A 22841-nucleotide genomic window follows, 5' to 3' on the forward strand; every position below is an offset into this window, starting at 1 on the left:
TACCTGTGAACACTTGTTCGCATGCCTCTCCCAGTGCCTCCCCACAAACACATCAGCTTTACCCACCGAGTACTCCCCAGATTTACACATTCTCAGTATAGGTCTGAATTCAGGAAAATCCATCTCTACCTCCTCGTTACAGTCTATGTAACTGTCTAATTTTTAAAAAGATCCATATGTAGCATATATTAATAGTCAGATTCAAATCCAATCTGCATTAAACCTCAGAAATGTTGTATCTGGCAGTGTGACTGCTGCACATTTGTTCCTCATTTAATATTATTCATAGAGTTTTGGGTACATCAAAGTCTATTAAGAAAAAATATCTGTCAGAAAAGATTGCCATAATTGATTGATGAAGCAAACGTGGCCAGAACTCAAGGCTCAAGCACACAGATCACCCTGCCCCGTCAGTCAGTGCAGGAAAGATGAGCAGACCCACAAGTCGCTCGTGTGCGACAGTGGGGTGGGTTTGCCAGTGCTGCCGCTCTGCAGTGCCGGCAGCTGCCAGCCCCTCTGCCCTCTGGTCCTGGGCAGGAACGCAAAATATTTGCAAATCCCACATGCAGTGGCCAACAGATTCACAGGCGTGACTATACAGGTCTGCTCTTCGTGGGGTATGGAGAATCTCACTCCCATCCTTGTCACTTGATGGAGTTACTGCTGCCAAGGCTCTTTTCCTGGGAGGGCTGTGGGGGGACCTTGGCACCCTCATCAGGACACTCAAAAAGCCACCTCTAGAAACCAGCAGCAGAACTAAGCCAGTAGCATCCTCATGCGGGCACTTTGCAGGTGCTGGAGAAAAAGCTCTCCTGAACCAGCCCAGGCCAGAAGCCACCTTTGCGGAGAAGGAAGCCGTACCAGCAGTATGTGGATACTTGGCATCAGCACACAAGCACTCCTGCGTCGCTGCAGCAGTCACGGTCTTGGTTTCTTTGTCAGCCCAATGTACTTTTGTTTTCTGAAGCCTGCAGGCAGCTCTGGTGCCCCTGCCCCTGCTCTGGGAGGAGTTGGCCAACCTGCAGCACTGAGAAGGCTCAGCAGGCTTCAGTCCTGCCATGCATTCCCTCGTGTGCCCTGGGAAAGCTGGACAGAAGAAACCCCTCCAACCCATGCGCATCTGCCCCGCACCTATCCGAGGGGGAGCAAGACATCAGGAGGTCCCCTCTGCCCCATCCCCTCCTCCTGGGCTCCTCCTCATTCTCTGGCTATCCCTACTGCACCCATCATGGACCAGCACATCCAAAAACCCAACAGCTGGGTAACTCAGGCAGAAAGGGAGGAGTGAGATATGGTTCCTCTTCCCTTTGAGGAACCAAAGGGGAATTAGAGTCATCTTTGACCTCACTAACAAGCTGTTACTCAAGAGCTGGGTATGGAAGACGAAGATCTACTCAGCTCCACCCACCTCCCGGCAGCAGGGTGCTGCTGGAGACAGCCCCGGCTGGTGGAAAGGCAGGGCAGGCTGCAGGCAGGGTGCTGGCAGGAGGGTCTGGGGAAAAGGGTTGAAGACAGAGGGAAGCGGCCAGCTGCAAAACAGAGAGAAGGGAGAGAAAGGAGCAAGACGGGAGGGAAGAGGAAACCAAAAAATTACCCCCCAAAAATATATCCACCATGTAAACTACTGAATCACAGTCACGGGACAAGGAGGGTGCGGTGGATTTTGCAAGCAGCCGAGAGGAAGGCACGTCAGCAAAGGCAGGTGCAAACAGACCCTGGGCATGCTGTGGCTCCAGGAAGGGCAGGCATCTGGCAGCTCCGTTAGGAAGGCTCCATCAAAAATAATGCTGACCACGAGCTTGGTCACTGGGCTTGGGAGGTCTGGTGCTGGGTGCTGCCCGCCCCGTGGCACTGCCCAGCCTCCTCATGCCACCAGCAAGCTGATTCCACAGAGCCCAGCTTGTGCAGAGGGCAATTATGGAGCTGGGTTTAAGCCAGATCAGGTCAGGGATCTGGTTCACAGAAGCCCGGGCTTTACCAGCCCAAGCAAAGCACAACAAGACCTGCATGGAAACACCTAACCAACGTGATGCTTTAAAACCATGCATAGAAACTCCTTAAGCTCTGGAAGGACTGCAGGCAGAGCAGAGGGCTTTCCAGATACGGATCTCCTCCCTCCAGAAAAGCCAGGCTGGAAGGGCAGCCTGTGTGCCGGGCTGCTGCCGTACCTGTGGCTCCGGCTCTACGTTGATCCGGTACGCTTGAGCCTTGCCATCTTCCAGAACAGGGGGTGACCAGGTCTTCCCTTCAGTTCTGCAATGGGAAATTAAGTAAACTCAACTTACATTAGTTTAAAAAAACCCCAAACCCAAAATCCAAGCAGCAACACACCAAACAACAAAAAAATCCAGACTTCTTAAAAAAACCCAAAAAACAACCGACAAAAACCCACCAAACCATACATGTAGTATATAGGCTTGCCAAAGAATTAATATATACATGTGTTTGCCTAAAATTATCCTCAGAAATACTACAGTGGTAAACAGAGAAAATGCCAATTCTGTGTTATTAAAACCATGAAGCTCAAAACTATTCTTGAACTACAGGCTCCTGCTTAGTGCGGAGTTTAAGATACAAATTTATTTCAGTTCAAGAAATCAGTAGACAGGCTTGTGGTGGTTCTTGTTTTACATACTGCTGGCTTTGCCCCTTTATTCTGGCCCTGAATCCTGAAATATATTCCGAATGCGCGCATGTGTGTATGTATATATATATATATATGCATGTAATCCCTGGCAGGCCCGTATACTAGACCACAGCAGAAATCATACAAATGCCTTTCAGGGAGAAGGCTTATGCAACCCTGTATGAATCATCTTGACCCTTTCAGCAGGTGCCAGATAGAGGAAGCCCTACAAATACAGTTTCCATTCACAAATGCATCTTCAGTCCTGCCAAGCCAGAGCAGGATGCTACCACTATCCAAAGATTTTTCCATGTGCCTGATCATTTTTTCCCCACAAAGGTACGTGGGGCACGGCCTGGACAAGATCTCCAGCGTGGCTGTCCTCTCCAGCCCTCAGGGCACGAGGGAGCTGCGGGGCTCGGGTGAGGTCCAGCAGGGACATACACAGGCTTCTCTGGGTGCTGAGAGGTTGACTGAGGAGATGGAAACTACGCAAAGTATAAGATAAATTCTTCACATGCAAACTGTTCTGTTTACCATCACAATCGGCATATGTACCACTTAACGAAAACAGCTCTTGTTTGATAGGCACAGATCGCTGGCTGCGGCCAGGTGTCCTCTGCTGGACTCTGGCCCCTGCCACACACCACGTTCAGCTCTAGTTTAATGATCTGCAGAGTCCAAGTTTGAAAAATAAGGAGCGTGGCTTTAAACCAGGAACTCCTGAGGTGATATTTTACCTTTGCTATTTTGCCTCTAAACCAGCCAGCGTACAGACCTACCTTTCCAAACTCAGGGTCCAACCCAAACCCTCTCAAAAGCAAAGGCTCCCGCCGTCTGTAACGCACTTCGGATCCGTCCCCCGAGGAGTTCAGCTTTTTTTGTTCCAAACCACTATTCAGTACTACCATCACAGCTTTTTCAACAGGGGATAACATACTCTTTCTCATAGCTAGATGTCTTGTTCTGATAAGTTATCTTTACTGTAATTATTTGATTTTAAGTGGGGGAATTCACTTTAAGATGGTCTTTCCAGCTGTTTTCGGTGGGACAAAAGAAGCCGCCCTTCCCAGGAATGGCAGCCTTCCTAGCAATCCCGACTTGCTTTGTGCCATGATCCAGTGCTGTGTATATCACTTCCACATTGAAAGTTTCATCTGGAGGCCCAGAACAATGAAAATGCCTAATTACATTGGCAGCAAGCATCATTATTATTTCCGTGCTTTTTTCCCCGTGCACTGAATCAGCCCGATGTGTGCTCACGCTGCCGCTGAGAAGGGGCAGTTACGACATTCCTCTTTGCTCAGCTCTGGAGCCCGCATGCCAAACACAGCTTAAAGGATCCCTGAAGACTTCAATTTGCCAGTAAACAAGAACTGAGATTCAGAAAGCGATTCTGATTGCAGAAGATAAGAGCGATAGCAGTAAATTTGCTCTGCATGAAGCTACGGCATTCATTCACCGGTACTGCCAGCACATTCTAGTTGGAATTTCCCAGGTCCCCACATCCCTGACAAACAAAAATCACACCATCTGTGCCAGAAAGCAGCTAAACTTGTGTTTTCAAAGAGCCATTATAGGTGCCTTTACACTTAATGAAAGACACAGCCAGACTTAGGTTTGCGTATAGAATGACAGAATGGTTTGGGTTGGAAGGGACTTTAAAGATCACCTAGTTTCACCCCCCTGCCACGGACAGGGACACTGGCCACTAGCCCAGGCTGCCCCTAGCCCTGCCCAACCTGGCCTGGAAGCCCATTCATAGTCAGTAGGCTTCACCATCAATTCTTTAGAGCAAACAGAAGTTCTTGGTATGAGCCAGGCAGCCTCATACAGCTCCCAGCGATGGCCGGAGCAATGCCAGACTCGCCTCAACCACAGCTTCCACTTGAATACTCTGAAATGAAGCACAATTTAGGTTCTGTTTGGTCCTTCTAAAGGCAAAGCAAAGGGGTACGGAAGAAACAGGAGCCTCAGCAAATAGAAATGCAAGTTGTAAGTTTGATGAGATTTCTGCTTACACAAGGAGACTCCTTTTCTGCAGGAACAGCAGAATATGAGGTAATCAGAAATAATTAAGAGATGACTCTGAGTACGATGCCATGGGCAGCTACTGGAGAAGGGGCTGATGCTCCGAGGAGCTGACACCCCTGTGCCCCCGGCAGGACCAGCAGCACAGGGGGTCCCCTGCAGCCCCCCAGGACAGGGGAGCCGAGCCAGCCCTGGAGCAGTGGGGACCATGGGCTCAGCACGGCCACCCCAAGCCACCCTGGCAGCAGGTTCACGCTGCCAACAGTCAGAGCTTTGTGTTTAGGCAACAGCAAAAACTAATCACACTTTTCTAACGTAATGGGTGTGAGATCAGACATCACGCTCAAATGTTCCAAGTCGTTTAACTTACGGCTCAAGGACAGGAAAAGTGTTTTCAGATGTGTTGTAGGGGATTAAAGTCAGCTATGTGGAAATCATTACCCTGTGCTAGCAACACTCTGCCATATTTTAATGGCTGCTAGGACAATCCTAAGAAAAATAACTTGACCGAGGTCAGTGCTGGGCCTTCAACATGGGACTTCGTGGGAAACAGACCTGTTAACAAGACAGAACTAAAAAAAAAAAACAACAAACCAAACTTGCAGACACCTTTTATCCCACCATTTGTTTTCTAAAAGTCTCAACATCATTCTCAAAAGATTACTTGCATATGCTCACATATTTTACCAGAGTGTTTTTTCACCTGGTAATGATCTGCAAGTCTTGCTCTTTACATTTGTAGAGGTGCTTTTAAGTTGCAAGATTTCCAGGGTCTTACTGAATTTCTAATTTCTCCATCCCCTTATAAACTAACATTTAGCACTTGGCAAAGTGCCAGACCCAACCCAGGACGCTGCCGCCTGCCATTGTGCAGCCACGCAGGTATGAGCGGTGACAGCGATGCGACCCTCCAGAACAACCACATCCCTGTACTTCACACCAGTCTGTACCGTCCCTTCTGAGGTGGGGGGTGACTCCAGGTTCCTTCCATCTCCAGAATGCTATCCGCCTCCCATCATGGCACAGCACTATGGTCACAACTGATCTTTATCATCCGTACGCCCATTAGCCTTCTAGCAGCTGAACTCAGTCTAGAAGCAGCTACAGCTGATTGTAGAGGGATGAAGCTGGGTTAATTAGCATTGATAATATCCAGCTGTGGTTGGCTTCAGGGGCGGTGGGTTGGCTGATGTAGATAAGGTGCAGCTGTGGCTGGTTCTGTGAAGAGGTTGGGCAGCCAGTGAAGAGAGAGGAGGAAGAAGCAGAGAGAACAGAGAGAGAGAACGTGTGCCTGGGGTGAGGAGTGACTAGGAGAAGGCAGCAGAGGGACTGGCATGAAGAGTATGTTGGTATGAGATGGTAAAAGACCTTGTTGCAGCTGGCTGGTTTGGAGAGTGCTGTGACAGCTGATGCTTCTAATTCATTGAATAGCTTGGGTTGGAAGGGACCTTGAAGACCACCCAGCCCAACCCCCTGCCACAGGCAGGGACACCGGCCACCAGCCCAGGTTACCCCCAGCCCCGTCCAGCCTGGCCTCGGGCACTGCCAGGGATGGGGCACCCACAGCTGCTCTGGGCAGCCCGTGCCAGCGCCTCGCCGCCCTCACGGGGAAGGATTTCTTCCTAACATCTCATCTAAACCTCCCCTCTTTCAGTTTGCAACTCCCCAGGATTGTGAACCTCGCCGTGACAACTGCACGGCATTGGATGCATCCCTGCAGTGATGCAGGCAGGGGCTGATGTAGCTGAGCTCTGCTGACACCCTGATGGACCCAGCTCATCCAGGCTATGTGAAAGAGCAGCTGCAGGTTTTCTCCTTCATTCCTCTTGGCTGAAACCATTGCTGTGTATCGAGGCTCTGGAAAGATGCCGGTTTTCCTCTCTATTAGTCCTTGAGGAGCTCTGGAGGGGAAGCTGTGATTCACTTTTCCAGTTGTACTTTTACTGGAAACTTGAGAACATCATACATTGTCATCCTTCCCATCTTCCAGCAGCGTGCCTGCACTGCTCGCAGCAAACGGACCCCACAAAACCTCCATGGGCTGCAGGAGGCAGGAGGGGGGGTCAGAAGAACACTAACTACGTGAGGTTCCAGGGACTTTTGAGGCTATATGTCCAGCAGACTCATTACTGGGCTTTCTCCCATAGAAACTTCCAGAGAAGCTCTATCTCTGTACAGAAAGCAGGAGAAAATATAAAACTTTTATATGCAAATTTTCCAAGTAGACTCAGCAAAACTGTAACGGTGCATTGGTCCATGAGGGCTCCCTGCATGCTGCTCATCCCCTGGGAAGGGGGTTTTGGTTATCCATCCTGCAGCAGGGCACAGCACACGGCTGCAAGCCTCACTGCCCTTCTGCACTTGGCCTTTGTCACTCGGTCTCAAGCAAACGAGAACAAATTTGATCCACACTGCGAGTGCAGTGCTGCACGTCACTGCTGTCTGTAAAGCAATGTGGGTTTCCCAGCCCATGCATGCTGCCTTGCTTCCTTCTCAGCCCCTCGTCCTCCCTCTGCCAGGGTTGCCCAGAGCAAAACAGCCCCTAGAGCTGGGCAGGGGGTTCCACAGCTGCTCTTTAGAAAGAAGAGTTACCATCTCTGAAACACCTTCCCTCCGCAGGCAAAGGCCATTCCTGCAGCCTGCACACCAGATGGAGGGGGAAGAAACTGCTTCCAGGATTTACTTTAGATGGAAGGAACCGAAGCTGAACCTTTGAGGAAAGATGCTTTGACACCACAGTCAGAAAATAAATACAATGCAGCTACCCAGGAGTCCTTGGTTGTGCCTGGGGCCAGGCAGGTGCTGTCAGCCCCCCAGCACCCATCTGGCCCCATGCACAAACAGCCTGTATTATTACCCAAAGAAAGGGCCGTAGTTGGATTGGACTGAGAAGAACAGCATCAAAATCGTTATGATTACTATTTAAAAAAAAAAAAAAAAAAGTCTCACAACACACATTAATTCCTCCCTGCACATCACAGGAGTATGAACATGTTACTCGAGCCAGGGACCTCTTGCTCCCCAGCACACTTTGTGCCTGGTTAAGAAATTCCTTATTTGTGCAACCTAGAGACAACTTTGCAGTCATAAAAAAGAACAAGTTTTACCATGGGATCAACCTTAACCACACATTTAAATTATTCAAAACTCTGAAACCCTTGGCCATCAGTCAAATACATACATTTAGTGGCTAACTACCAAGATCTCCACACCACGTCTCTGTGAGCAATAACTCACAGGGCTGCTTGACAGCCGGGATCCTCTCCACCAGCTGCCACCCACCTGCCCTTGCCCTCCCTTGCAGGTACCAGTAAGGCAGGCGGAGCAGACCCTGCGCTACCTTGGCTTGGGATTCAGCAGCTGGGAAGACGATGCTGGAACAGGCTGCCTGATTTATCAGCAGGGCATCCCAGACCATCCCACTCAAATCTCCATCAGCGCCACCGCCGCCTCCCCCCCCCAGCCCAGGTGCCAGGCACTGCTCCAGCCTTACTAAGCTCAGCTGAACTCCTGGCCTCACATCTTGGAGCTGTTAGCCACGACCTGACCGCCCACCCCCTTGTTACAGGGATGCGGAGGTAATTCCTCACATGTTACACCAGTACCCACACGAGCATTGGTTACATAAATCGACTCCTTTCATGAGCTGATGAGGATTTTCCTCTACTCCCTTTCAGAACAGTAAAGCTACTGTGCTGCTCTGCCTTCCACAGCACCGCTGTCCAGGAACAGCCCTGCACATCTCTGGGCAAAACGGGACCCAGCAAAGCTGGGGACAAAACTCCCATTAACGTCAGGGGGCATAGGGGTCCAGCCCAGAAAGGCGTCAAGAGAACAGGGGTGTGAAGAAGGAGGGAGAACCACCCCAAGAGCGCTTAAAGTCCTTGATAAAGGACAGAGTAGAGATTTTTTTTTTTTTTTTTTTTTTTTTTTTTTTTTAAGAAATACATGTTAGTACAGCCTGAGAGCAGAGGCAGCCTCCCAGACACCAACACCGACTCTGGGGCTGCAGGGGACATGGGAGAGCCACAGACCCCAGCACCTGAAAAGCTGTAACATCCCCTTCCCAGCAGTTTTCCCAAGGCGGGGCTTGGGGCCAGCTCCTCCGGGAAGGATGCAGCACAAACTTTCATGCTCCCAGCTGGCAGATGACAAAAGCTTCAGGAAAAAAAGCTTTCAGACTTGCCTTCCCCCTCTGGCACAGATGGGCAGGTCTGGACAGTGCTGCCAAGGACTTTCCAGCAGTGTGCGTCAGTGGGAACAGCATCAGTGGTGCCACAAGGTCTCCTGTCCAGCACCTGAGGTCCTTTGGGTCCTCAACTCTCTGTTCTCAAGCAGTGGCTTCAGCAGAGCACAGCTCCAACCCAATTTTAGGGCTGCAGCATAACCACGAGAGATGTTAATATTCAAAGGAGCTGGGAAGGCTTTCTTTAAAAGAGTTAAGAAAATACACAGTAATATGTAAGCAAGAGCAGGGCAAGCTGCACTGCCACGCTGGTTATCTCTGAGCCCTAGGCTCGTTGTGTGCACTTGACTGGACACTGACTGTCTTCCAGGGCAAGAAAGGGTTGATTGCAAGAAAAAAATACTGATTTTAATGCACAAGTACTTGTTCACATGAACATACATCGCTAGAGAGAATCCAGATGCAATTTATCAAGCCCGTGTTGCTGGATCCTTTGCTACTGTTAGGAAACAAACCAGCTTTTCCATCCAAGGTGACCACTGCTGGGAGGCAGAACGCCCAGGCTCTGCCAGCTTCTCACCATGCTGTGTGCTTTGCTGCTGATGCCCTCCAGACACCGCCTCTCTCAGCCACCCCAGAATTACATCAAAGACCAGATGCAGAGCTTTCCCAGAGCTGCCTCCTCAGCACCGCACGCCCAGCCCTAGCGATCATAACCAGTCCAGGGAACTGGAGTGCCCCAAGCAGAGAAAACAGATGCTTCTCCAGTTTCCCAGGAGCTGTCGTGCAACGGTGCCAGATACACCAGGGAATGATGTGGCTTCTTTCTGCCAACACAGCCATACTCCTTGCACCATGGATCTTTCTGCTGCCTCAAAAAATCACTTCTCCAGACATCCCAGTGACCCCCCCAGCTCCCTCTGGAGCTCAGTGCAGGTCCCGGCAAGCAAAACCATAGCAGATGTGCTTCCCAACAGCTGGCACGGTCCTCTGGCCAGCAGAGCCACAAGGAGGAGTGCTCTGGGTGCTGCTTTCCATTACAGTGTTTGGAAATTACATGTTCACGTTTGATCTCAAACTCAAGCTTTTCTCCTTCCAGATTGACTTAAATGAACAGATTCTACCATGCAGCCGGGTAAGAGAAAAACCATCAGACCCAGTGTGACGTTCCTAATGACAGACTGTGCTAATGACCAACATGCTGATCTATTTGCAGTCCATCCACATCATCACGCCTGACTGTGGCCAAAGTTTGCATCGCAACAGAAATCCCACTTACCTCAGTTGTTTCCTCCCCGAGTATTGGGGAGAGAAATTGCCTGCACTTCATGGGAAAGTTTTACGCTCCCATTGTTTATTCTACCCACAAAGACCCACAGTCCTCCTGGCTCCTTACTTGTTTCTCCACCGGTGCATCCAAATGTCTTAATGAGACAAATTTTGTAAATGGGATAATTAGCATCTCTTCCCATCAAATGCCATGGGTACTCTGCATCCCTGACACCGCCGAAACCCAGACGGGCCATGCTGGTCTCAGGACATCCTGTCAGACCACACAGCAACTCCCTCTCCTTGTGTTCCCCCCATTTCGATTTTCCTACTGAACTTTCCAGTCAAAGAGCATTTACCGACCACAGTTTGAAAACAAAAACAATCTTGTTCTCTGTCATGGTAACGCATAATGTCAAGGGTTCACAGAGAAAGGGCACGGGATGGAAGAAGCCCAGAGGGCACCAAGGGCTGGAAGCCCTTCGCTGCCAGGCTCACCGCCCTCCCTTGGCACACACGCCCAGCTGGAGGGAGCCAGCTTCAGCAGAACAGAATTAACATCAAATTTCATACGTCTTCACTAAGAGAAATAAAACAAACAAGCTCGTTATTTCAAATATATTCCAGACAAACACACTTTAAGAAAAAATTTCCTTACATTGATTTGCGAGCTATGTTTTGTTGAAGGCAGCGTACAGAGACAGACACTGCTTGGAGAGCATGCTCTTGCCCGAGGGAGATGATGCTAATCCACACCTCTGCGTGGGGCTTTCCTGGAGCTCAGCCTCGCAGGGAGCCCAGGCCAGTGACCCGCAGCTATTGCAAACCGCAGCTGCTGGACGTGCACAGAGACCAGTGCAATCCCCCGCCGCTGCCCCGGGACACGGCTCCCTCGCCAGCAGCTCCCGGCACAGGGATCTGCTCACACCGAGGATGACAAACAGCTGGGCAGAGCTGTCTGGATCCAACAGGTCACTCGGGAAAGAGGAGAGAGATCCAAGAACCATGTAGCTTTGGGCTGAACTAAGAACAGACTAATAAAGCATTACTGGAGCTGCTGTCCTTAGTGTCAAAAAAATAAACGATTCAGTTTTCCCTATTGAGAGAAAGGCCACTCTCATGGGCTTCTCTGGGCACAGCCAACGTCTGTTCTTCTCTTGGAGGAGCCACCTCACCGACCCAACAGTGCAATTTCCTCCCGAGAGGAGCCACTCCTTCCCAACAGCTCCCCTCCATCACCAGCTCCTGTCTGCTCCAGTCTTGCAGAAGCCTGCACATTTATTTTTGCCTGTCAGATACAAGAGCCTTCAAAATCTGCATTTCTGAAGGCTTAGTCCTGACAAAACCGCTGCAACCCTCTTGCCTAGCAAAGCCCAGGCCACCTCACCCATGAACCCTGCACCGCTGCAAGGCTGTGGGCCATCACCAGCGACTGCTGCTACAGAGAGCCCACTGCCCCTCTGGGCACGTTGCACGGTCCCACAGTTAGAAATGCCACCCTCACTAGGTGTCCTTAGGCAAACCCAGCCTGAAGCCACAGACCCTCCTGCTGCCAGAAGTCTTCCACACAGCAGCTTCCAGATCACCACGACGTCGTTAATGACCATTTCTGTGCCTGAGGGAAACTAGACAGAACATCTGTGATCCCACCAAGGCACATACCAGCACTGCTGGGACCTCTGCCCGCTCCTCTCGTGGTGGAGCCCTGCCGTGCCAGTGTGACGCAACCCCTGCCCTGTGCCTGTGCAAGGTCACCTCTTAGGAGAGGAGATGCGCTTTCACAGAGATACTGCTGACACCACATACACTGACCTGGCAGCTACCACCACCAGTACGGTCACAGCTGCCTCCAGCAGGATCCAAGCACCTCTTCCTAAGTGTGAGGACCAGCTGGACACCGGCAGAAAGCCGGGCACATACAGTGTGCCACCCACAGAGGGGGAGCACTCAAGGGTCCCACCTCAGCCACAAAACAAACCAAATGCCAGTTAATACTGGTGGCTAAAATGAGGTGTAAAAGTGGGAATTCAGCCCGTGAATTCACACAGTGGAAACACTCGTACGTGAAAGCAAAGCGCTGCCGTGCTGCAGGTGGAAGCTCTTTTCAGCAAAACTTTATTCTAACTCCTGATGAAGCTGTTCTGCTCACTGAAAGCTTCCATCACTACACGAGGATTTCCACCTCTTCCAAGGAGAGCTCCACCAGCCTGTGGACAGCCAGGAAGGGAACCCTGGTCCTGCCCTGGGTACAGCCCCATCTGGGCTGGAAGACCATCCACATCTCCCAAAGCTGCTCCAAATGGAAAGCCAAATGACCACCCTACTTGGCTATGGGAAATTCTGCCTGCACAAAGAGTTTTCTTGTTTTTCTTTTTTTCTTTCTTTCCTAATGCTGAAGCCACATCATCCCTATGGCACAGGCTGAGCTCGGGGACTCTGCATCAGCCGGGTGGCTCGGCCACCACTGATGAGCCATGAGGAGCCAGCGAGCCTGTGCTCCATTTACAGCAGCGCTCCTTCCCCACTGCCCAGGCTTCCAGTCAGAAACTACATGTTTTCCAAGAGAAGTATAAACAGTAAGCGATAGCTCTTTATAGCAGGAAATGCCTTTTTAATCTGAAGTCAAAAATTGTATACACTTATTTAAACCTATTACAGATAGCACTGGGCATTTGTGAGCCTTATAAGGAGCACTCATTCTGCCTGGATAACCTGTGGTTCATGCTAGGAACCTTCAGCTACAGAATTAATTCCAATGGAAAGCAAAAAAAGGCCAAGCCTTCATTTTGCTCTGAAATATTCTAAAAATGTTAATTTCGCAGGACCTTCAAATGCCTATTCATTGAACAGATGTTTAGGAAAATGATTAAGTGGATGTTAACTAAGTGGGAGGCTTTGCCCAAAGGAGATTTCAATCCCAGTACTAGTCTTGCTCGAGTCAATAAAACCTCCCTTGGGTTGAAGGATCTGACCCAGCTCACAGCCTGGATAAGCCTTGCAAGGTACGAATGATAATACACACATATACATGAACTGAACCCCTTTTTTTTGTGTCAATGACCCTTTAAAAATAATTTTGTTTTACTGTACTTAAAAATGCAGAACAATTACAGAGACCATGGGCATGCACCAAGAACTGAGCCTAAGGGCGCAACCACGCCAGGGCCAGCTGCAAGCCTTCTGCGGAGGCCAAGCAAAGCTGACCCCAAAGCACCCCAAACAGAAGAGGACCTACCTGTTCAGGGAAAGCAGCAGTTGGTCCATGCATGCTTTGATCTTGTTTTGAGCTTCTAGGTGTGTCATGTTCTCCGTGCTCTCTCCATTAATTGCCAGAATAATATCTCCTGCGCACAGGTTTGCCATGGCTGCTTTACTGCCGGGGTTAATCTAGGCAAGGAAAAAGAAAAGGGTTACTTAAAAGTGATCAGTTTTTAAAGAGTTTCTTGGAAAAAGCAGCAGATAAAAGGAATAGTTATTTCTGGAGAAGATAGGTGTTTTGCCTACACCGATGGCATCTACCAGATGTTGGATGTCAGAGCCAGGGCGCTCGGGCCATCGCCTACAACAGTGCTCTTAAATAGAGATTTCTGTCAACCCCAGTCAGTGCGTGACCAGATCCTCTCTTCAGATTCGCCTCTTGCTTGAAACAATGCAATACCCTCTTTCCAGAGGGATCCTTTACACTCCTTTGGCTTGCAGGCCTTAAATCACGCTACAAGAATCAGTCCCTACCGAGCACATGAAACCTTCCTCTTTGGATAACTATGTAATTAGAAGATGAGCGCAGTCACCCTAATTGCTTCCTGCAAAGAGGTTATATTTGACATCAGTTTTTCCTGACCGTTGTTCAACTGACTTGTCTCCTTCTAGCCCTGCATGGAATATCACGCTGCTCGTTAAGTCTCCACAGCTCTTTCCTTTTGGTTTTGTAGGAACGCCAGAACCTTATAAAACTCGTAACTTCTTTCCTGAGGAACTAATGACAGATCCAGGTACTGTTTGTGGCCAGCCATAAGACCAATCCTGCCACCCATAAAAAAGAGTTCCTCGAGAAATTACCATTTCGTTTACATCAGCCCAAATGTGGTTTTAATTTTTGCAATAATATAAAAATGATGCAAGGCATAGGCAGGACAGGTAAATGTGTCTGTTTAAACTCTTAATAGCTATGTGCTTGCCCTCTAATTTCCTCTTCAGTCATTCAGAGGATCTGCTAACGCTCCGCTAACCAACCACATGGTTTATCAAGTGAGAAAGTACAGTGAGTCTGACTTTGGTTACTCCTGTCCCCCCACATTTAGAGTGTGATGGTGCTTTGATTCTGCTCGCTCATGACTTACAGGGCTATAATCCCGTCTCTGGCAACGCATCTGCTCTGTCACACCCCACTTGAAAGATCCGAGCAACTGCTCTGTGCTGCCTCTCCCCTTGGATGGGGCTTACATGGGTCCACAGCGGCAACCAGATGCTGACAAACCAGGTAGGGTTTTTTGGACAGTTTGAGACCAAGCGGTGCCCACAAGCCCCCCATCCCCCCCCCCCCCCCCCCCCCCCCCCCAACCACCGCAGGCCACCATTAAACTGGCAGTCTTTTAGAAAAGAGGCATGCACGCATCCCTGTTTCCATCTTGATTTGCTTTCTCCACATCTGTTTTCATAGGAAATTTGAAGAGGATTTCGTCCTGCCACCAAAGCCCTTCATGGATCACACCGCAGCTGCTCACAGGGCTGTGAGAGGTGTAACACAGACCTGCTGCACCGCTCCCCGCGTGACTACAGCCACCAAAACCACCGAAACATGAACCTGAAGGTGTGTGGGGAGCTCCAAACCACTTCTTACATTTAAGTAGAACTGGCAGCCTGAATTAAGGCTTTTGTTGCGTTGTCAGAGTGAATCAGCATTTGCCATTTGCTCTTCAATAGTTTCAGCCAGGCTTTTTCGCTCTAAAAAACCTGCCAGGCCAACTCCTTCCCTGCTCCTGGGCTTCCCTGCAGCTGGGCTCAGAGCAGACACAGGAGGCCCTTCTGAACAGGGTACACGTTAGCTGTAGAGCCCTGACACAGGGCGCTTCAACCCCAGAAAGGTTCATTTTTTCCCCGGCATGCATTTGTCCTGTTGGGTACTTTTGAATCTGTATAAGAAGATGTGGCATTCACAGAGCATCAGGGTCCTCCTACAGCCACCAAAGCTGCCAGACCCACCAGAAAGTCAACCAGAAGCTCAACCACCACCTCCAAGGAGGCATCTCCATGCGTTTGCCTGTTATTAGCTGCTTCCCTCGGTGCTCGCCCTGCAGCTCCGGCTGCCAGCGGGCTCTTGGAATAACCGACCTTCAGTTTGACCCAGGACAGCTGTATTTTGTTCTTGTCTATCCAATGCTGTCTAAATGTCCGATGGATTTGTTTCCCCCCTGCACTGATCTTCACCAGATTGTAGCGTCCTTGGAGAATAAGCTGATCATAAATGGAGCTCTTAGCTGTTTCCTATTTTTAGATTCTGGTTTATTTCAAATTGTTTTGGCAGTATCTTCATATTAGCATTTCATGCTAGCCGTGGAGATGACTGAGGGTTTGAAATAGAGCTGTACTCCAAGAACTCATTAATTTGAGATACAGCACCAGTGTCATGGCAGCTTAGGAGTCAGTATTACAGTGTCTGTCAGGTCCCAAGTTTGTATTTTCGTGAATAGTGTTTAAAATACTGCAAAGCGAGTTTTCCTAACTCACAGCTGTGCAAAGCCATTGACACCAAACATGCCACAGAAAGCCCTACGAACTTGGTTATGGGTCAGGGCTGTGCGTGAATCCTCATGCAAGGGTCCTACCTGCTTCACACCATGCAGATCCATGCAGACAGCCTACTACAAAACCAGCATCTCCATAAGGACAAGGATGCAATTTTAAATATAGCATGTTTTGTAAGAGTGTCTATGCTTGGAGTGAAACATCCAAGAAAATGACCCTGTCTATGCTTGGAGCAAAATATCCAAGACAGATAAACTCTCTACTGTCCTGTGGAAATGAACAAATACACAAGGAAGGAGCCGGAGGGATCTCGGTGTCTTGTTCAGGCAGCACTCATGCCCAGCAGCAATCAACTCAACCCAGAATGCTCCTCAGCCAGCCTCTCTTCTCTACAAAGGCCAGCTACTGCCCAAGGGCTGCTGAGCATCTACCATTATAAACAAATACAGAATTTTTTGTTCAAGCGATAAGCCTTGTTTGAATATTAGTCCATTCTCCAGGGCTATGGCTCTATGCAATGCAATTACAGCTGCGTGCGTTGCCCATGGGTGCCAGGTCTCTCCAGGGCAGTGACATTAAAGGCCAGCAGTGCACAGAGGTTCTGGGACGGAGGTTTTACCGGAGGCACTCCTGCTCACTGCCCTGCAGAGGGGCCGGGGGGCTGCCGTGAGCAATAACCGCCACGTGCACGGTGTGAATGAAGCGCACACGGATTTGAGTGTAGCTGGACATGTTAGGAAGTTAAAAATGCTGCAAAGAAAACCTGCGCTGAGGCACTGGACCCCTGGGTTCTTGAAAGGGGCCTCCAAAGGCACTGAGGTTTGAGGATAGGATAGGCTTAAGAAAAACAGCCATAAGATTTTTGTTTGCTTGGTTTTGACATTAGCCATCAGCACCAGGAACAAACAGTTTTAAAAATCAAGGCTGAATGAACACAGACCAAGACCAGACCAAGGGATACGTAACCCAGGGTGGTGCGAGCGACCTCCCCGGGACAAGGACAAGCCTTGTCCCCCCACGCCACGCTGTCTTTCTACGGGCAATGCCGAGTACCCTAAAGCAGCGTCCCAGCTCACGCGCTGGGGCTGAACACGGGCTCCTGCTGCACCCTGCATGTGCCATGCCTCGTCTCGCCCACGCTGGGCACCTGCCAGGATCTGGGCTGTTTGTTTGCTTTTCTCCAGTGAAGAGCTCAAGTGGGGCAATTACATGCTAGCAAGGAGCCAGCCCGGTCCCTCACACCCTGCTAACCCCGGGGGCTAACCCCACGTGGCTGCCGGTGTTTCAGGGATGGAGCAAGGTGCTGGTGGAGAATTACATGGGTGGATGGGGTGGTCTGAGCCCCTACAGATATCACTCCCTGTGAGGCCACGCAGCTCCCAAAGGGCCCTGCTCATGCTGTGGGGTGACAGCAACCTCAATACATGTTCAGAGCAGTCAAGCATATAGCACTGAGAGCCAAACCCACCGCAAACACCACAGGCTTGAAGAAACATAAATATTTTTATTAAGGTTCCCCTAAAGGTTTTTCTTTTTTCAACTAGACAAGAATCCTGCCTCATTTGGAAGCTCTGAGCTCGCAAAGCTACAAATTTACACAGCAACGAAGCAGCACTGATGTGAACTCCTGGCCATCAGCTAACTTACACTGCTAGTTATCGTTGCCCTGCACTTGAAGATACTTTCACACCAATATAAATTCAAAGCCAGCTGATGGGAGACTTGAGGTGAAGTTGCACAAGACAGCCTAGGCAACCCCATAGCTTGCCCACGAGAGGGTAGAGGACTTTCTGCACCTTCCTGCTCCTGGGTGCCAGCCCTGGTGCTCAGCAGGTTGAAGCACAGCCTGGAATGCAATAGAGTCACAGAATCATGGAGGTTGGAAAAGATCTTTGAGATCATCGAGTCCAGCCACTAACCCAGCACTGCCAAGCCCACCACTAACCCACGGCCCCAAGCACTGCACCTGTGTGTTTTTTAAACACCTCCAGGGATGGTGACTCCACCACCTCCCTGGGCAGCCTGTTCCAATGCTTGACCATCCTTTCTGTGAAGAAATTTTTCCCAATATCCCATCTAAACCTCCCCTGGTGTGGTTTTCTAAGAGTGAATCAAAGCAACTCTGAGTAATGGGTCCACTGCACTGGACCTGTAATCTGTGAGCCAGGCAGGGATGGAGTTAGCTGGTGATGAGCTCTTCATGAGATGATTAAGCAGATCCCACACAGCGCTATGGGTGTAATACCCACTAGCCATCACCCAATCACTGCTGCATCTTCAGCAAGAAGGAACTGAGCATGAAATGGGTGCAGGACCAGCCAGCATGCTGGGGAGGTCACTGGCACTCATGTTTTCACAGCTCCTTTTATGCCCACAGAAGCACATTCATGCACACTCTGCCCTAGGTGATCGCGCACGCACAGCACAGCATCTGCTCTGGGAACACAGCATAAACACGTGTCGGTTTTAGTGCTTTCCCAAAATTAAAGCCAAGAGAAAAATGTTCTGCATTTAACCCCTCCACAAAAACAAGCAAAAGCTGCTTCATTTCTTTCCAAAAAATGCAGATGCAGAAGAATATTTATAAACAGAAACTAGTAAAAGAAACAAAAACCATGCGCAGCTAACAATATTGTAGCAGCGGGGCACGTGGAGGTTTGCAGTGTAAGTGGCCCTGGTAAGTAGCTCCAGGCTCTGAGATCAGCCTCTCCGTGCAGCAATGCCTGCAGACCATGCCTCCTGCAGGGATTCACTCCAGTAGGACACCAGAACATATTTCTTTTTCCCTTTTCTACAAAGTATATTATTGTCCCTAAACGCCTCAGGACAAGTCTCATTTGTGATGCCTTTGTATGTCCTCCACATAGCACTGTGCTTCAAAAAACGTGAGAGGTCCAATATCAGGCCTGTCTCAGCCCTTTTGTATTATTCCAGCAGGACAAGGGGAATTTTAAAGAAGAGACTCCAGTAAGTAGCCCCTCTCTCACTGTCCTCTGCCACTACAGGAGGCTCAGTCACAGCACTGCGAGCATCACCCCCATGCTGAGGATGATGAGGGGAAACGTGACCCACATCTGTAGCACCGGGCCAACACCCTGCAGGTTCACCTCTCCTTTTGCCAAGTTGTCAACCAGTGAACTGGATCTGCACGATTACAAACCACCTTTTTTGAAAAGTTTTTCCAATTATTTTTCCCATCACCTTTCCCAAGACTGCCACTCGCTTCTCCAAGGGGACCAGCCTCAAGCAGCTGCCTCCCCAGCCAAGTGGATACTCTGATGCTATGGAATAGATTGGAAAAATCCCCAAGCCGGCAGCAGCTATCTTATCTGGCCACTGGAGCCTCGTTAGGATTTACTAAGTGCTAGCATCTGACATCAGGCCAATAAAATAAAGCACATTAAGGCAACTGTTGTACTAAGCCAGTTGGTGTTGGAAGCTGTGCAGCCTAATTTAGTAAAGTAAGATTATTTGCACCGAGAGGGGTTTACTCTTGAAACGCACACAGCATTACACTTTCCCCCCTGGAGATCAACTACAGGAGCGTGCCAGGGCTGTGAGACCAGGCAGCGCAGAGTAGGTCTGACAGGGCAAAGCCCCCCGTGCATCGCTGTATGCATCCCCCTGCCCACGTGGGGGTAGTCCTGCACGCCGCGGGGACGGCTCAGCTCACAAGCAGCTTTGATCAAGCCAGAATTGGGCCAACACCACAAGCTGAAATGATGAACACTTCAGTGAAAGGTTAATTTGTTATATTAACTCAACCACCTTTTTTTTAAAAAAAAATCTTTTCTCCAGAAACCTGCCTCTGTAACATCACCTGTGTCAGAGCCCAGGGATGAGGTTCCTCCTTGCTGCCTGCACAGTCTCAGTACAGCCATTGGAAAGAAGAACTTACTAATTATTCTCCCAGTAGTTCTTATTCAAATTAAAAAAGGTCAATTTCAGGCCAATCACCCCTACATAATAAAGGCAGCTTTCTCTCTGTCTTTAAAAAACAAACACACCCACACACCCCCAAAACGACCGGAATAAAATGCATCACCAATTAATGAAGCCATCTTCCCAGAATGTAATGGGTTAAAACGTGTGAGCCCATCCAAGCCTACACAGACCACACCACTCTTCTCTTAAATCAATAGCAGTTTGTTGCAGGCAAGTCTGGGGAAATTTTCGGTTCTGCAAGCATGATCAAAAGGGTCTGATTAAAGTCTTTGAGAGGCTTTCAAGATAGCGTGACAAAATTCTCAGCTTTTAAACAAAGGAAGCCTATTCTATTATCAGGAGGCATGCTACGAGGCAGCAGAGGATCTTGAGGTAGCAGTATCTTCTAAAACAGGAAGAACCGAGAGTTAAATGACGAACTAATGAAGATAAATTCCCCAAATCCTTTAAGCAATCCTTCCAGGGATTCTCTCCAGCTTTTCAAAGCATTGTGCCTTGAACTGACATACATTTCTCGCCAATCCATTTGCATTTTGCTAAACGGTTATATAAAAGTCCAAAATATCAGGACATTATTTAGGTATGCTGCACAGGCCAGTGAATGAAGAGCGCTTTTTATGCAACATTAATTCATTTAACTACTGAAGAAAATAAGAAGCTTAAGAGCATAAAAGGGAAAGAACCAGAGTATGAGTATTACAAAAGGCAAGACACTTGAAAATCCTTTTGAATCCAAGTACTGACGGATCCAAATCCAAATTTAGAATCAGATTTGTGGCGTAGATCCCAATTCACCTCAAGGGCTGAGGTCTTTGTACAAAGAAAGGGCTGAGAATCAATGAGACCAGACACAAATTTTAGAGCGACCAACCACACAACCTGCGTGCAAACCTCAAAAGGCTGATGGAGAAAGACACAGGTCGTTCAAACGCTCCCATCTGGCTTGTTTTGCGGAAAGCTTGCCCTGCTCAGCCCAAGGGCACCCAGACTCCAGCAGCACTCGCAGCAGCATGCCATGCTGCCTCCTGCGCCCACAGTCACCCCTTCCTCCAAGCACAAGTTGCAGATATGCTGCTTTACTGCACGGAGTGACTCACTGTTAACCACTACGGCTGCTACTACACTTACATGTGCTTTATCCTTTGCTATGCCGGGGAGCAAGGCCAGGGTAGGACAGCCTGCCCTGGGCGACACTGACTAACCTTGGTGTAGGTGCGCTTGGAGCATCACTGCAGTCCTCCAGACATAGCTGCACACCACATGGCAAACTGGATTCAGCAGCATCAAAGAAAGTGTTTGTGATCACCACTGGTTCATCTGTTTAGAGGTTTAGTGCTCAGCTCTCCTGTGAAGCCTCCCCTCCCAGCTCTCTTGTTTGGAGAAAGCCCTGGGTGCTTGGCAGAAGACACACGGGAGCTGCCTGGAGCTCTCCCTTCCAAATCCCCAGCCTTCTCGGCTGGGAAGATGGGTCAATACTTTCTTTCCTATCAAAAAGGAAAGTAGCCACAAAGGTATCTCCAAACAGAAGATAATTCTCCAACACAAAACGTTTGAATCCAGCTGCTGAGCAAACCTGAAGCTTCGCTCTCAAGAAACGCGTGGGTCTCGCGCAGCCTGCGGGGTTCTCTGCCTTTGCAGCGTGGCTGCTTTCCCCAAGTTCAGTTGTGAACACCAGGTATTTTGTGGGGCTTGGTCTTCTGTACCAGAAGCTTGATGTGTGCTAAAGGCTTCTGGGAAGCGTTTTGTGGCTCTCAGTGAAGGACAGCATTCAGAGCCAATGTCCCGTAAACTTCCCAGCTGAGCATCTACTCTGTGGTGCCTGTTGCTGAACAGTCCTGGATTCAGTTGTTCAAGACAGTTTCTCTTTCAGCTGTGCATTGCCCATACCTGATTATTTAACGTAATTATTCTTAATAATCTTCTATGATCTGGTGTATTTTGCCTTCTGAAGCTTGTACTGTAAAATGTCATTCGCACGTACTCTGCTATCAGTCCACACAACACATAAAACAACCTCAGGTTTAATGAGCATAAATGTAAGTTGCCCTGGTTGACAAGAAAGATTGAGTGTGGCATGGGCTTTGAGGCATCTTTACGATGTTTGGAAAATTCATTGGCTGCAATACTCTTGCACAGCAAATTTTGTTGTTGGTTTTGTTTTTTTTTTAAATAGAGCTCTGCTCTCCACAGTGAGAGTGCGGGGTTTATTTTAGGTCTCTGCTGGCTGTACAAGCTCCTTAAATGCCACGCTGTGCCTCAACATCTTTGCAATTCCTCCCTGTAACCCAATGAATCCTGGTTTTGCTTGAAGTTTTTGTGTAAGTCCTGAAGTAGAAACCAAACATAACCTTATCTTCCAGGGCTTGGGGCAAGTGGGGTGTTAACGGCTGCCTACAAATCCACTACATTAACAAGCTCTGGCCAGATACTCTGCCTTTTGCTTCGGTACACATCTGGCAGTGCTGCACTGACAACAAATCAAGCAGAGTATTTTCTGTGAACATGTTTGGTTTAGCTTTTTTATCAACACTACCAGATCTTGAGAGATCTACTGTTTTCTTTCACACTCTAGCACCTGTGGTCACAGATGACTTAAAAAAATAAAAACATTTTTGCTAAGTGTTTGGGTATCTAAGAACCATGAGTCAATGCATTTTAAAGAGCTCAGAAATCAAACAACAAATTAGGTTAGAAATACTGTATTTAAGAGAACTTGTGCCTTATAGGGTTTGCTATGTAACTTCTGCAGACTTGTGATATGCATTTTCCCCTACTACCAAAAAAAAAAAATTAGATTGCAGTAGTCTGCACTAATTCCACACAATTCTTAATGGTGTATTTGTATTAAAATTAAAGAACTGATCTACTCTCAGCAGGACCAGGACCATCTATTCTGCTATACAGCAGCAGTGTTTAAGAAAAAAAGAATAATTCCACATATTTCTCCTTGTATGCTTCCTACACTAACAGAGTCATGTTATTGAGTCTGCTATCTAACCTCATTCTCTTTTATCCCTTTATCAAGTGGGCTACAACCAT

General features: G+C 48.8%; 1 protein-coding gene across 1 annotated transcript in view; it reads right to left on the reverse strand.

Moving 5' to 3' along the window:
* Nucleotides 1-22841, reverse strand: part of PDLIM4 (PDZ and LIM domain 4) — a 54101-nt gene that overhangs the window by 25649 nt on the left and 5611 nt on the right. Inside the window, exons 2-3 of the mRNA XM_040604799.1 lie at nucleotides 13348-13499; nucleotides 2169-2253 (exon numbers count right to left, since the gene is read on the reverse strand). Of these exons, the coding sequence (XP_040460733.1) occupies nucleotides 2169-2253; nucleotides 13348-13499 (237 nt within the window). The remainder of the gene's footprint in view (nucleotides 1-2168; nucleotides 2254-13347; nucleotides 13500-22841) is intronic.

This window comes from Falco naumanni, chromosome 8 (assembly GCF_017639655.2).
Source record: "Falco naumanni isolate bFalNau1 chromosome 8, bFalNau1.pat, whole genome shotgun sequence".
NCBI lineage: Eukaryota > Metazoa > Chordata > Aves > Falconiformes > Falconidae > Falco > Falco naumanni.